The sequence below is a fragment of the Ochlerotatus camptorhynchus genome, unplaced genomic scaffold (assembly GCF_037179485.1).
Source record: "Ochlerotatus camptorhynchus isolate MF236.1 unplaced genomic scaffold, CSIRO-AGI_Acam_v1.1 ptg000324l, whole genome shotgun sequence".
Lineage (NCBI taxonomy): Eukaryota > Metazoa > Arthropoda > Insecta > Diptera > Culicidae > Ochlerotatus > Ochlerotatus camptorhynchus.
The window spans coordinates 1,691,059-1,703,717 of record NW_027040812.1 but is presented as its reverse complement, the minus strand read 5'-3'; the positions used below and the strand labels follow the sequence as shown (position 1 = coordinate 1,703,717).

Below are 12,659 nucleotides of genomic sequence, written 5' to 3'. Positions count from 1 at the left end.
GTCCTCGGAATTTGTCATTAAAGTCCCTTCGAATTACCTTAAAATTTTCCATAGATTTATTTCGGAATAGTCCTAAGAAATTCATTGGAATTATTTTCAGAATTTTTGTTGAATTTACTTTAGAATCCCCTTTGAATTGAAACTCTTACCAATTCATTTGCAGTTCTCCTCAAAATTTGTTTCGCATTCTAGTCAGAATTCATTTGGAATTCCATTGAATTTCTCCTGGAATTATTCTCGGATTCAATTGTAATCCATGGTTTAGCATACCCCCGAAGCAGTCTCCGGAAATTTCCATGGAACTATGCACTGGATTATTTTTCTCCTAGAAGCTTCATGTACTTATGCTCAGAATTTCCATGGATTTCTCTTTTGAATTTCCTTGAAGATCTCATCAGAATTATCTTCCAAGATTTTTGAAAATCCTTCAAGAATTAACCTCGGTAATTCCTATGAGTTTACGTTAAAGTTTTCATTGAATCCCATTGCATGGAATTCTACTCAGAACTACCTTGGTATTCTCTTAAGGTTTCTCATGGAAACTATCTTGGAATGAGATCCTTAGAAATTCGAATCAAATTTTATGAGCTTTGAAGAATTTTGTTGGTTGTTTGATTTTGGTTTTCAAATCTGTGATCTTGGCAAATGCTTAATGTCCAACATCATTGATTTTTATCTTCATTTCAGATTCATAAAAATGACTCGAGGTATAATTATTTTTAAGATCAAAATAAAAAAAAAATCATGTTTAAAATCTGTGAAAATAAAATTTTCCAGAACTAGAAAAAAATTTCAAGTCTCCGAATTTTAAAATTTATTAGATACTGAAGATAAAACTGGCCCAGATCTGCTAAGTCCAATAAGTGAAATAAAATAAAATGAATGCTTTAAAAATGCATTATTTGCTTAAAATACTTTTAGTAACAGAATTTGAAAATTCCATGAGAAATAAAACAATTCCCTGAAAATTCCAGGTTTATCTAGTGAAAACTTCCCTGGGAAATCCCAGCTTACGAAGTATTACTCTGTTATATTCAAACACAAATGTATTCATGTTAAATAAATCATTTTAAAACTATATCTTTTCAATCATTTCAGATTGTTAAGTAAAAATATTGGAAATAGTCCCAAAAGAGAATATTCAAATCAAGAGCCACATGTGAAAAGGGCATACAAGTTTTTTGTAAACAAACCTGTGTAGGCCCTCTTCTCGCCAACCGAGGGTCGCCCACGCAAACTAACAACATCATTGGGAAGGGGAAAGCTTCCCTTATCCGGTGATGTTGATGGTTTGCGTTGGTGTCATATGGGTGGCGAGAAAAGGGCATAATGAGGTTTGTTTACAAAAAGCTTTATGCCCTTTTCACATGTTGTTCTTGAAATAACTTCGTTGAAAGTACACAGTTCGAAAACCTATTATAAATTTCTGTTACTACGATGCACAGTATTAGAGCGTCATATCAGGCATAACATTTGATAACGGCACAAAAGCATTTGTAAACAAACTTTCTAAGGCCTTTTATTTTTTATGAAGAATTGTTGTTAGTTAATACCAATCGCAATTATAAGTTAGAAATATGAACAAATTTTTCAGAAAAATTGAGATCTCCCAATTAATAATTAATGTCAGTAATAGACCCAGGAAGCCAACTAAGTGGCCCTCCACCATAAATGAGCCTCCTCGGAACTTACAAAGACTGATATAGCTGTTGCTCAGCTGTATACATCCAAAAACGCAAAATAGACTGTCAATTGTTCCTTTGGATATTAGTTTGTGATCAAAGTTCTAAAATGGCAATGTGGATTATTTTTTTCTTTTCCACTGACTGATGGATACATTTCAGTGGTTTCTCTCTTCCGGCTGGCCGATGGGTTAATTTCTAACTGACTGACTGACTGACTGACTGACTGACTGACTGACTGAATGACTGACTGACTGACTGACTGACTGACTGACTGACTGACTGACTGACTGACTGACTGACTGACTGACTGACTGACTGACTGACTGACTGACTGACTGACTGACTGACTGACTGACTGACTGACTGACTGACTGACTGACTGACTGACTGACTGACTGACTGACTGACTGACTGACTGACTGACTGACTGACTGACTGACAGTTGTGAGTTTCTGTCATCTCGTCCGCGTTCAGATCCGCGGGTCCCTGTCCACACGGAGTGCTTCAACGGAAAGATCCCTGTTGAAAGCCATTGTCTTCCACTTTTAGTCGCAAGCTCTCGTCCTCCGTACAGTCACCGTACGAGATCGCCTGATGGTCACTATGGGAATACTCTTCGCACACTCTCCAATTCATATTTTCCTCAAGCGACGGACTGCAGGAAGTGACGTTGATAATGAATTCCCGCCCAATTCTGCGAAAAGGGCTCCTGGTACCTTCGATGGACAGCCTAACTTCCAGCTTTGCCAAAGCTTCCAGCCGACTGTACCCTCTTGCGTTGGAACAGCTGCTTTCCCACTCCACTGCCCAAGCATTGAAGTCTCCTCCGATGACTACCGGTCTTTGACTGATTGACTAGCAGTGCCCTACCGTATGGGAGAGAGGTAGCAAAGCTGATGAGTGAATTCCGTGTTCCGTGTTCCGAAGAAGAAGATGAGGAAGACGAAGAAGACGAAGAAGACGAAGAATACGAGGAAGACGAGGAAGGCCAAGAAGACGAAGAACACGAAGAATACGAAGAAGACGAAGAAGATGAAGAAGACGAAAAAGACAAAGAAGACGAAGGATACTAATGATACAAGGAAAAAGAGTAAGACGAGGATAAAAAGGAAGAAGAGGAAAAAGAGGAATACGAGGAAAAAGAGGAAGACGAGGAAAAAGAGGAAGATTAAGACGAATAAAAGACGAGGAAGACGAGGAAGACGAGGAAGACGAGAAAGACGAGAAAGACGAGGAAGACAAGGAAGACGAGGAAGACGAAAAAGACGAGGAAGACGCAGAAAACGAGAAAGACGAATTAGACAAGAGAGGCGAAGAAGACGAGAAAGACAAAGAACACGAGAAAGACGAAGAAAATTAGAAAGATGAGGATGACGAAGAAGACAAGCAAAAAGAGCAAGATGAGGAAGACAAGGAAGACGTGGAAGAAGAAGAAGTGGAGGAAGACGGGAAGGTTAATAAGACGAAGAAGACGAATTACCTATCAGAGAACAGTTTATTTCAACACTTTGACTTATAAAGCAATGGAGAAATAGCAATTATATTATTGAATTTATGCACAGCTCGAAAAAGTAGTGTAAATTTCTGTCACTATGATGCACAAAACCATCCATCTTTGTAAGCAATATTTCTTGCAAGTTGAGATGAAAAGGATGCATGCTTCAATTTTAGCATGCAGGGATATTTACATCACCATTAAAATTCATAATTTTTTGGGGAGTGGGAAAAATTAACAATAATCATGATTTTATTTTTAAATTGCACTGAGCAATATCTTGAAGTTGATGCATATAAAACTCACACAGATTTGGCTGAAGAAAGACGCAGCAACTGTGGTACCGTACACAAAATGACGAACATATAATAACATAGCCAATAGGATGTATCAAGTCTACACACTAAGAAAAATGCATGTAAATTTAGGTGCTCTGAGACTGACATATACAATTTTAACATAAATTTGAGTCATAACAGACGCAAAATTCAGCTCAAACAAACGTACTTTTCGTCGAGCAATGGAACTTTCAGTCTCGGAGCACTTAATTTTACATGACATGTTTGTTTACGTATCACCTTTTATATCAAAGATGGATTCCGTCACGTGTAATATAAGTTATTTCTTAGTGTTTATATGGTGGGTCGCAAACCCTTACTGTCCAGTGCGGATTTGATTTGTACTGAGGTCTCCATAAGTAGATCCTTCTCACATTTGGGTTTGTTAAGAAATAATGTGTGCCGGAAGGTGGAAAGACTCGCTGAAGCAAATTCAAAGTGTGGTATACGATTCCTACGCAGTTAATAAAATCCCAATCAATACGAACCATGCTCATTAATTATCCACTCCAGGCACCGAGCCATCGCTCAGACAAGAATGCAATTATACAACTCTGCGCGTCCATATGTTTGCCACTTGTCACTAGAACTGCAGTGCTCTCTCGTCCTCTTCCTCTCTTCCTGGGTGGTCCAAGGTTGTTTGCGCAGCAAGAAAGGTTTCGAATGACAACGCCGGTTCTTTTCCTTTATTTAACGTCGGTCTCTGTTCCGCAATCTAGTGCCAATCACCGACGGACATCGATTGTCCATTGACGGCAATTGAATGTGCAGGAAGGCAGCGTAGGATATCGCACCCATTCAAACATACATGGGCCGGGACCAACGGCTTTACTTCCCTTCCGAAGGAAGACGTGACCAGAGATTTTTTTTTGCCTCAGAAAAATCCCACCGACCTCGGCTGGGATTGAACCCAGACCCATCGGGGTGTTAGAAAGCAGTCACGGTTACCACTACACCACCGGCGCCGGCTCAACGCCGGGTGCTCAACCAAAATATAGCCATTATTTCCGATATTGCTAGGATGAGCATTTTTGATGCCACTTTAGTTGTCTCACTCTCACTCTTTTACCCAAATGTCTCTTTTCAATTTACATGAATTAATGTAACTCAAAATATTGATCGTATAAGCCATCTTGGAGAAACGTTGCCTAAATTGAATGCAATTTTAAAACCTTTAGTTACTCAACTGGGTAACAAAGGTAATTTGGCCTAAATAGTGATTTTATGGCTGTCTTGGGGTTCGAAATATTTTATCATGATTTTATGAGTGTTTTGGGAATCTTTAACTGCTTTATCACCATTAATAAGCTCCAAATCGTGATTTAATGGGTGTCTCTGGGTTTGAAATCTTTCAAAGCGTTCAACTCTGAAAATAAGGATTAAATTACGATTTGAGGAGTATTTTTGGGTTTAAAATCTAGAATCGCGGTTAGCTTCTTAATCAAGGCACAAATCGTGATTTTGGGGGGTTTGGGTTTCGATATCATTTATCGCGTTTATATCCGTAAATAAGGCCTCAATCGCAACTTTAGAGGTGTTTTGGGGGTTTGAAATCTTAAATCGCATGTTTCTCCGAAAATATGGCCTAAATCACAATTTCATTAGTGTTTTAAGGTTCGAAATCCAAGCAATGAAAAAAATGCCCCAAACCAATAGCTCAACTGACTCCGAGATATATTCCTGTGCTGCTGTTGGCAGTGAACTGCAGTTCCACAGTTATCAATTGAGAGCTTTCTTTGCCAACCAATGCATGCTTTTGTGTATTGTTTACACACTAAGATTATTTTAGAAATTTCAGAGAAATTTTACCGAAATCTGTACAATTGAACGGTAGGCAAACACCTCGGTGATTTTTAACAGTTTCCCTGTCATTTTCACAGATATTCTGCGAAAAATTACTGGAAAAGTCACCGAACGTTCAGCTGTTGAGATTTCGGTAAAATTTCACAGAAATCTGGGAAATAATATTAGTATGCAGCAAGCAGTGTTGGAATTATCATCAATCAAATTATATTTTAGCACTCTCGTACGTTCTCAATATCATGCGTGGAACAAAATATCCTACTTCACATTGATTTTCCTTAGATATTCCGAGACTATTTACATCATGTAGAAATGAAGCAGAGAGTTAACTCGTCACCAAAATGATTCCGTTGCACATCGTTTTCTTAGAAAGAGAAAGTGTAGATTGCTATCTCTTTTTACTCTTCACCTATGACAGACACAAAGCTACTGCTGCCAGCAGTGACGATAGATTCGGGTCGCGTTTTGATGTAAAGCAATAATCATAAAACTCAAACTCACCACTGTGTGGTTATAACTGTAGCTGGAGAGCCTTGTTAGTTTGATATTCGTAGCTAGGATAACATAGCTTTTAAAACCATCCGCATTTGCTTGCTTGTTGATTTTTGTCCACGAAAATCAAGCGTGATCTTGGGAATGATTTGGATTTTTTTTTATATTTTCCCAACACTGGTAGTAAGCATAGTGATACTCTTCTATGTTCAGGAAAGTAGAGAAAATTTTCAATCCAAAATATGTTCTAGACTGGACCGGGAATCGAACCTACAACTTCCGGCTTAGTAAAGCCGTGCCTTAACTTACTATAGGGTATCTGAGGCCCTTATGCATCTTAAAATTATAAAATGTAAAAGGTTATCCAGAAAGCATAAGCACACTTTCAGCAGGCCAACATTTGAATCGCAGTATTTTTTATCAACCACCAAAATGTATTACAGTATTCCAAAAAATTTCAACTATTTAGTTATTTCACAGGATTTTTGTCACATTCGTTGAAAAAGAAAATGAAAAAGAAAATCGATCAAGTTAACCAACCCAGTGAAAATGTTTATTTTTATTACTATCAATTTTCATTTTGTATTGCACCTAACGCAGTGAAAACCTCAATCATCAGAACATCCCACTGAACCAAGTTCTTCGCTTTTCTCTGTTTGATGCTCCGGACAACTGCTGGGTGTGCAAGCTGAGAGCTGTATAGAATGCCTCGTGTACTACGTGTTCCTGACTAATGTCTGCTACAGTCTGGCAGCCAGCCAAGGCCATCGTTGTATCCAGCTCGTCTTTCAATATATCCAATACGTGTTCGACTCCTTGCTGACCATTCACAGCCAGCCCCCATAAAGCTGGCCGGCCAACCATTACCATTTTAGCTCCAAGGGCTAAAGCTTTAAAGGCATCCTTTCCTTCCCGTACACCTCCATCCATAATGACAGTCATGCGATTCCCGACAGCAGCAACAATTTCTGGCAGGGCTTCAATCTAAAACATAGTTTAACAGATACATTGAAAAGTTTTGTGGAGAAATTTGGACATTCATTATTGTTACCGTGGCAGGAGCAGAGTCCAACTGTCGACCTCCGTGATTGGAAACCCAAATACCATCAACACCATTTTTAACTGCTATTTCTGCATCTTCCTTAGTTAGAACTCCTTTTACAATCACAGGTAGTTTGGTAAGTTTCTTCAACCATTTTATATCGTCCCATACAAGGGATGGATCTAATTGCTCTTCGCCATACTGGTTAAGCCCTGAGCCACTTTGACTTTGCACTCCCGTAGCTTGCTCACCTTCAAAGTTCGCGACACTGAAATTGCAAACACAAAGCCTTACTTGTCATACTTTTTCTGAATTCTTCAAACCTACGTTAACCCAGGTGGCAATGTGAATCGATTTCTTATATCCGCTCGACGTTTTCCAAACTTTGGGCTGTCCACCGTAATCACAAGGGCTTTAAATCCTGCCTTTGTAGCCCTTCGAATCAGCTGCTCGGTCAGTTTTCGCTCCTTGTAGATATACAACTGAAACCATTTGGGCGATTTCGATGCCCCTCCCGCAACCTCTTCGATTGAACTATTGGACAAAGTACTCAATGTAAACGGTACCTTTCGACTGGCCGCAGCCCGCGCATTAGCCACTTCACCCTCCGGATGAGCCATTTTTTGAAATGCTGTTGGCGATATTCCAATCGGCATAGAAAACTCGTCGCCGAACAGTTTCACCTTCATGTTGCGATTGGAGACATTGCACAAAACTCTTGGCCGTATACGCAACCGATCGTAGCTTGCGCGATTCAACTGAAGTGTTTGTTCATCGTCCGCCCCACTTCGGTAGTAGTCCAGCGCTTCCCGAGGAAGACTCGTTGATGCACGATCCTCATAATCCTGAACGGTGATCAATCCCGACATGGTTGCACAACGAAGGAAGACAAACTAAACTGATGGGATGGATATCAAAATCATTTATGCAAGCAAGAAGTCGCTCAATGTTTCACGAACGTATATAAACGCAACGGTTGATTGCATTTTCATTGGTGGTTGTTTGAAGGAACGATGGTGTGGAGTTGATAAACATATAGAATGGATGCAGCTTGATGGTAATGGCTAGCTTGAATCAGTGATGCATGAAATGATCATGGACCGTGTGCTTCGGGTATGTAGCGATATGGTTTATAATATAAGCTAAAGGTTGCAAAGTTAAAACTCACTGCGAGGCTTTATCTTTATTTTTATTGGGAGCATGGAAAAGCCCATTTGAGTGGAGCGAACTTCGAAGCTTTTTTTCTCAAATGGGCATGAAATCTCCTCATCTTTTTGCATCAAGAAAACAGTATATTCCAAATGATAAAGTATTAACTTAAGGGGAAACACCTGTTGAGATCTCTAAATGATCTCTAAAAAAGATTTTGTTTTAAGAATATTTTGAATGCAATCACTTCGGATTTTGAGTATGTTATTAAGCAACATTTAAGTTTTATTTTCGAAATTCGGAAGCCAAAAATCTATTTTTTTCCGCTGGAATCCACATTTTTTTACCATTAGAGATCTCAACAGGTGTCCTCCCAGGACTAAACAAAAACTAACAACGATATACGAATGAATTGGTTAGAACGGATGGTACGACGACAAAAATAAAAATTCAAGTCATGTAGCACTGCAGGATAATCTATTTAAGATTGAACAACATGCGATGTGACAAAAGCCTTAGTGACATTCCTACGAACCTCCAGAAGGTCATGGTCAATTATTTTCCAACGATCTTCATAACTAGGTAGATTATATTGATCATTCCAAGGCAAAAATCGAACAGTAAAGCGAGTAAATTTATGATGGATATGGATAACTTCTACTTGCTGTATGCTGTTCGTTCAGCCAAGACAAAAACTGCATATTCCAATGTAGAGCTATTTTAGGAACAATTCAGGGTCTTCAAACAGTGATCATCCGAAAATTCTTTTGCAGCATGAAAAGTGAAGCCCAGGCATTAAGAAGCTTTGGAGATTATCCTACATATTTTTTTAAACTAAGATTTTAATCTGGGGTGATTACCTCTCACCCCAGCAGGCCTGTGTTCAATTCCAGTCAGCGCCGCCGGGATTTTATGAGGCATAACATCTCTTTCAGAACGAACTTGACTGTTTTCCAACTGGTGCGCAACAAATCGAATGCCATCAAACGCTCAGTAATTTCTTTTGGGTGTAAACGCTCTGTCATTTCATTTGATTGCGCTATTGCCGGAACATCTCTAAATTTTCCATTTTCCATCAGACATTTTCAAATAAAGCTTGACCCTATGTTCATATTTTTCATCATAAATTTTCAGTAAAGCAGCTTCCCTCCAATCCTCAGAATGGTGCAAATTTTACACGAGAAATTATTATTAAAATTTGTTTCTCTATTCAGCAAATTTAAGACCAAAAATTTTCCGAAAAGCTTGCCCATCCGTTCACCAGAACGGTGCAGATTTTCCACCAGAAAATTTTAATTTAGCTTAATTTTAAATAAAGCTTGTGCCTTCATTTACCAGACTAGTGCAAGTTTTCCACTAGAAATTTTCTGTTCATTTCATTTATCAAAGCGATGCAAATTTCGCACCAGAAATTTTCAATAGAGTATGCTCCTCCATTCATCAAAACGGTGCACCAAAAATTGTCAGTGAAGTTTGTTTCACCATGCACCTTTGTGGTGCAATTTTCAGGCTTTGCCTCTTCATGCAGAATGGTGCAAATTTTGCACTATAAATTTTCAATGAAGCTTGCATTTCCACCAGAAATTTTCAGTTAAATGTGCACCTCCAAATTTTTAGCGCGATTCAATTTTGGAACCAGAATCAGACATATTCAATAAAAAGCTTTTTCTTCGATTTACCACCACGAAGGTGAACTTTTTTAACCTTAAATTTAACCTTTTTTTAATTTAAAACTCCATGAACAACCTAGAAAAAAAATTACACCAGAAATGTTTTGTATTCACCAGTGTGGTGCAATTTTTTGACCACCTTGCCCCACCCTGTGCATACCAGTGGCGCTGGAATAGGCAATCTCTCAAACCCAGACCGCGGAGTAGTCAAGTTGGCAAAGTTCGGTAAGCTAAGAAAATTCTAGTGCAAGCCAATAGTTGTCAAATTGTGCGATATTGTGAGTGCTACAAAAAAATATTACCGTGCTATTGCACGGAATGCTAGAAGTTATAAAGAACGATTTTCAGTGCTAATGTACTTGTTTATAAAAGTGTAAAACCAATCTAGAAAATATACAATTTCTTTATAGAGTTAAGCTTTTAAAAAACGTGCCTTAGAAGTTATTCCGTACAGTATACTGTACAATGCTACCGACGCTAGGGAGGCACCTCCCACACCAGGACCCTACCTATCGACCCATCAATTCATGAACCGAGGACCAACGGCTTTACTTCCCTTCCGAAGGAAGGCGTGATCAGAGATGTTATGCCACATAACATCCCGGCGGCGCCGACTGGGATTGAACCCAGGCATGCTGGGCTGAGGGGTAATCACGCATACTACTATAACTGTAAACGTGATCTAAAAGAAAAACATAATTGTAATGTCGAATATGTATTCATTCGAAGAACATCCTTCGAGTGAAGGTACACCCCTAGGATGCCACGGAGTCCGTTCTAATCGTCAGCTTCATAGAACAGGCGTCTTCGACCGATGAGGCATACAACATAGGCACACCTAAGCCTGCACTCTCATTGACGGGAATCATCAACGCGGTCCAGTCCGCATCGTGCTCTCTTGCCGTGCGGATCTATTTGCTTTTTGCTGAAGGAAGTGTTACTACTACCTAAAGCTACAACAAATTTAAACAGCACTTTTCAGTGCTCAACCTGTAAAAATTTTCTACCTTGTTCAACTCTTATTCCTCTTCGATCCTTGTTTGGACCCTACCCGAGGTAATCCTTCTTGGATATCGATTTGGAAAATTCCTCTTCGACCCTTCAGATTCTTATAGTAATCTGCTTGGAAGTCGATTTGGATAAAAATTTACTGCCGCCATGGCGCCTAAACGCAAAAGAAAGGGGCAAACTCTTGACCCCCCTTCTGATGAAATTAATTTGAGTAATCAATTTGATTTGCTCACGGATGATGAGAATGATCCATCATCCAAGAAAAATTCTAGTAAACTTTCCCGGCTTAATGCCAAGAAGGAAAAGATTCCCCCTATTGTGATAACCACTACCGATTTCCATGCTCTTCGCATGGAACTTTTGAATTTCGTGAAAGTTAAGTTTTCACTACAAATTGGACGTCGGGGTGAATGCCGTGTATTGGCTGAAACCTTGGACGGATTTAAATGTCTTCTCAAGTATCTTACTGAGAAGAAGCACAAATTTTTTACTTACGACACCAAAACTGAACGTGTGTTCAAGGTTGTCATGAAAGGACTGCCCAGTGGTGAATCCCTGGATCAGATCAAAGATGAACTGGCAAAATTACTTGGAGTTGTGCCACTCCAAGTAATCAAAATGAAAATGAAATCCCGTCCTGGCGATTCGCGCAACGGGATTTCTAATGATTTTTATTTAGTTCACTTCAAGTCTAGTGAACTAAACAACCTTAAGGCCTTAGAAAAAGCTAGCCTTATGCTCCATGTCCGAGTGAAGTGGGAACACTTCAGGAAGACTGGAGGAAATTTCCAAAACCTCACCCAGTGCCGTAAGTGCCAGGGATGGGGTCACGGAACTAAAAATTGCTACATGCCAGCTAAATGCATGAATTGTGGTGATTCCTCTCACGCAAAGGACGACTGTCCTGTGAAGGAAGATCCTAAGAAATTTAAATGTTCAAATTGTGGTGAAAACCACAAATCCAATTTTTGGTAATGTAAGACTCGCAAAGCGATCCTAATCGTTCTAACCGTCAGATAGGAAACGCTCCACGTTTCCGACCAGGTACAAATTCCTCTGCTGTTAACAACGGTCAGCGAGGAACAAATTCTACATTCGTACCCGTAGGTACAAATATCACCCCTGCTTCAAATGTTTCATCTGTACCTACTCCCCTCGCTGCTAACAATGTTCAGCGAGTTAATGGAGCTACCTATGCTGCTATTGCACAGGTAGAAATCAAAATACTAACCAACGTTCTAACGGAAATTTTGACAATTTTGACTTAGGAAGCATTACTGCCCCCAAAATGGAATTTTTACAGAATTCATTAATTGACATGATTTCTGATATGCTTAAATCTAACTCCATGTTTGGTGCTATTCAAACTGGAGTAAAATTTGCAAATAATATTGTCATGACTTTAAAATTCAGTAATGGATTTTAAAGCATTAAATATTGTAAATTGGAATGCTCGATCTCTTAAAGATAATGAAGACGAGCTATTTAACTTTTTGAGAGTTCATAACGTGCATATTGCCGTTATAACTGAAACGTTCCTTAAACCTGCCCATAAGGTTAAGAAGGACGCAAATTACTTGATTTATAGAAATGATCGTCTTGATGGACCCTGTGGTGGCGTTGCCATCATTATTCATAGACGAATCAAACATAAAATTCTTTCTTCATTTGAAACCAAAGTTTTTGAAACTTTGGGAGTTTCTGTTGAAACAAAATTTGGACAACTTACGTTTATAGCTGCCTATTTGCCATTCCAATGCGTAGGCCAGCAAAAGAATTTTCTCAAGGGTGACGTCCAGAAACTTACCCGTCACAGGTCTAAATTCTTTATTATTGGTGGTTTTAATACAAAACCCCGCTCATGGAATAATGCTCAAAGCAATTCCAATGGTAATATTCTGTTTGATGATTGTTCTGCAGGTTATTACACTATTCAATATCCAAACAGCCCAACATGCTTTTCTTCTGCAAGAA

The 12,659-nt window shown here is 39.1% G+C and overlaps 1 protein-coding gene across 1 annotated transcript; it reads right to left on the bottom strand.

Annotated features, from left to right (window-relative positions):
• Positions 1-6,428: 6,428 nt before the first annotated feature.
• Positions 6,429-7,724, bottom strand: LOC135708032 (uncharacterized). Its single transcript, XM_065229971.1, has 3 exons — positions 7,183-7,724; positions 6,865-7,123; positions 6,429-6,797 (listed from the first exon to the last, which is right to left on the bottom strand). The coding sequence occupies exons 1-3, from the start codon at positions 7,722-7,724 to the stop codon at positions 6,429-6,431; spliced, it is 1,170 nt and encodes a 389-aa protein (XP_065086043.1).
• Positions 7,725-12,659: the final 4,935 nt, after the last annotated feature.

Coding starts and splice junctions, on each gene's coding strand:
- LOC135708032 (XM_065229971.1), bottom strand. CDS start 7,724: ATGTCGGGATTGATCACCGTTCAGGATTATGAGGATCGTGCATCAACG. Junction 7,124..7,182: donor ACATTGCCACCTGGGTTAAC/GTAGGTTTGAAG, acceptor TTGCAATTTCAG/TGTCGCGAACTTTGAAGGTG. Junction 6,798..6,864: donor TGGACTCTGCTCCTGCCACG/GTAACAATAATG, acceptor ACTATGTTTTAG/ATTGAAGCCCTGCCAGAAAT.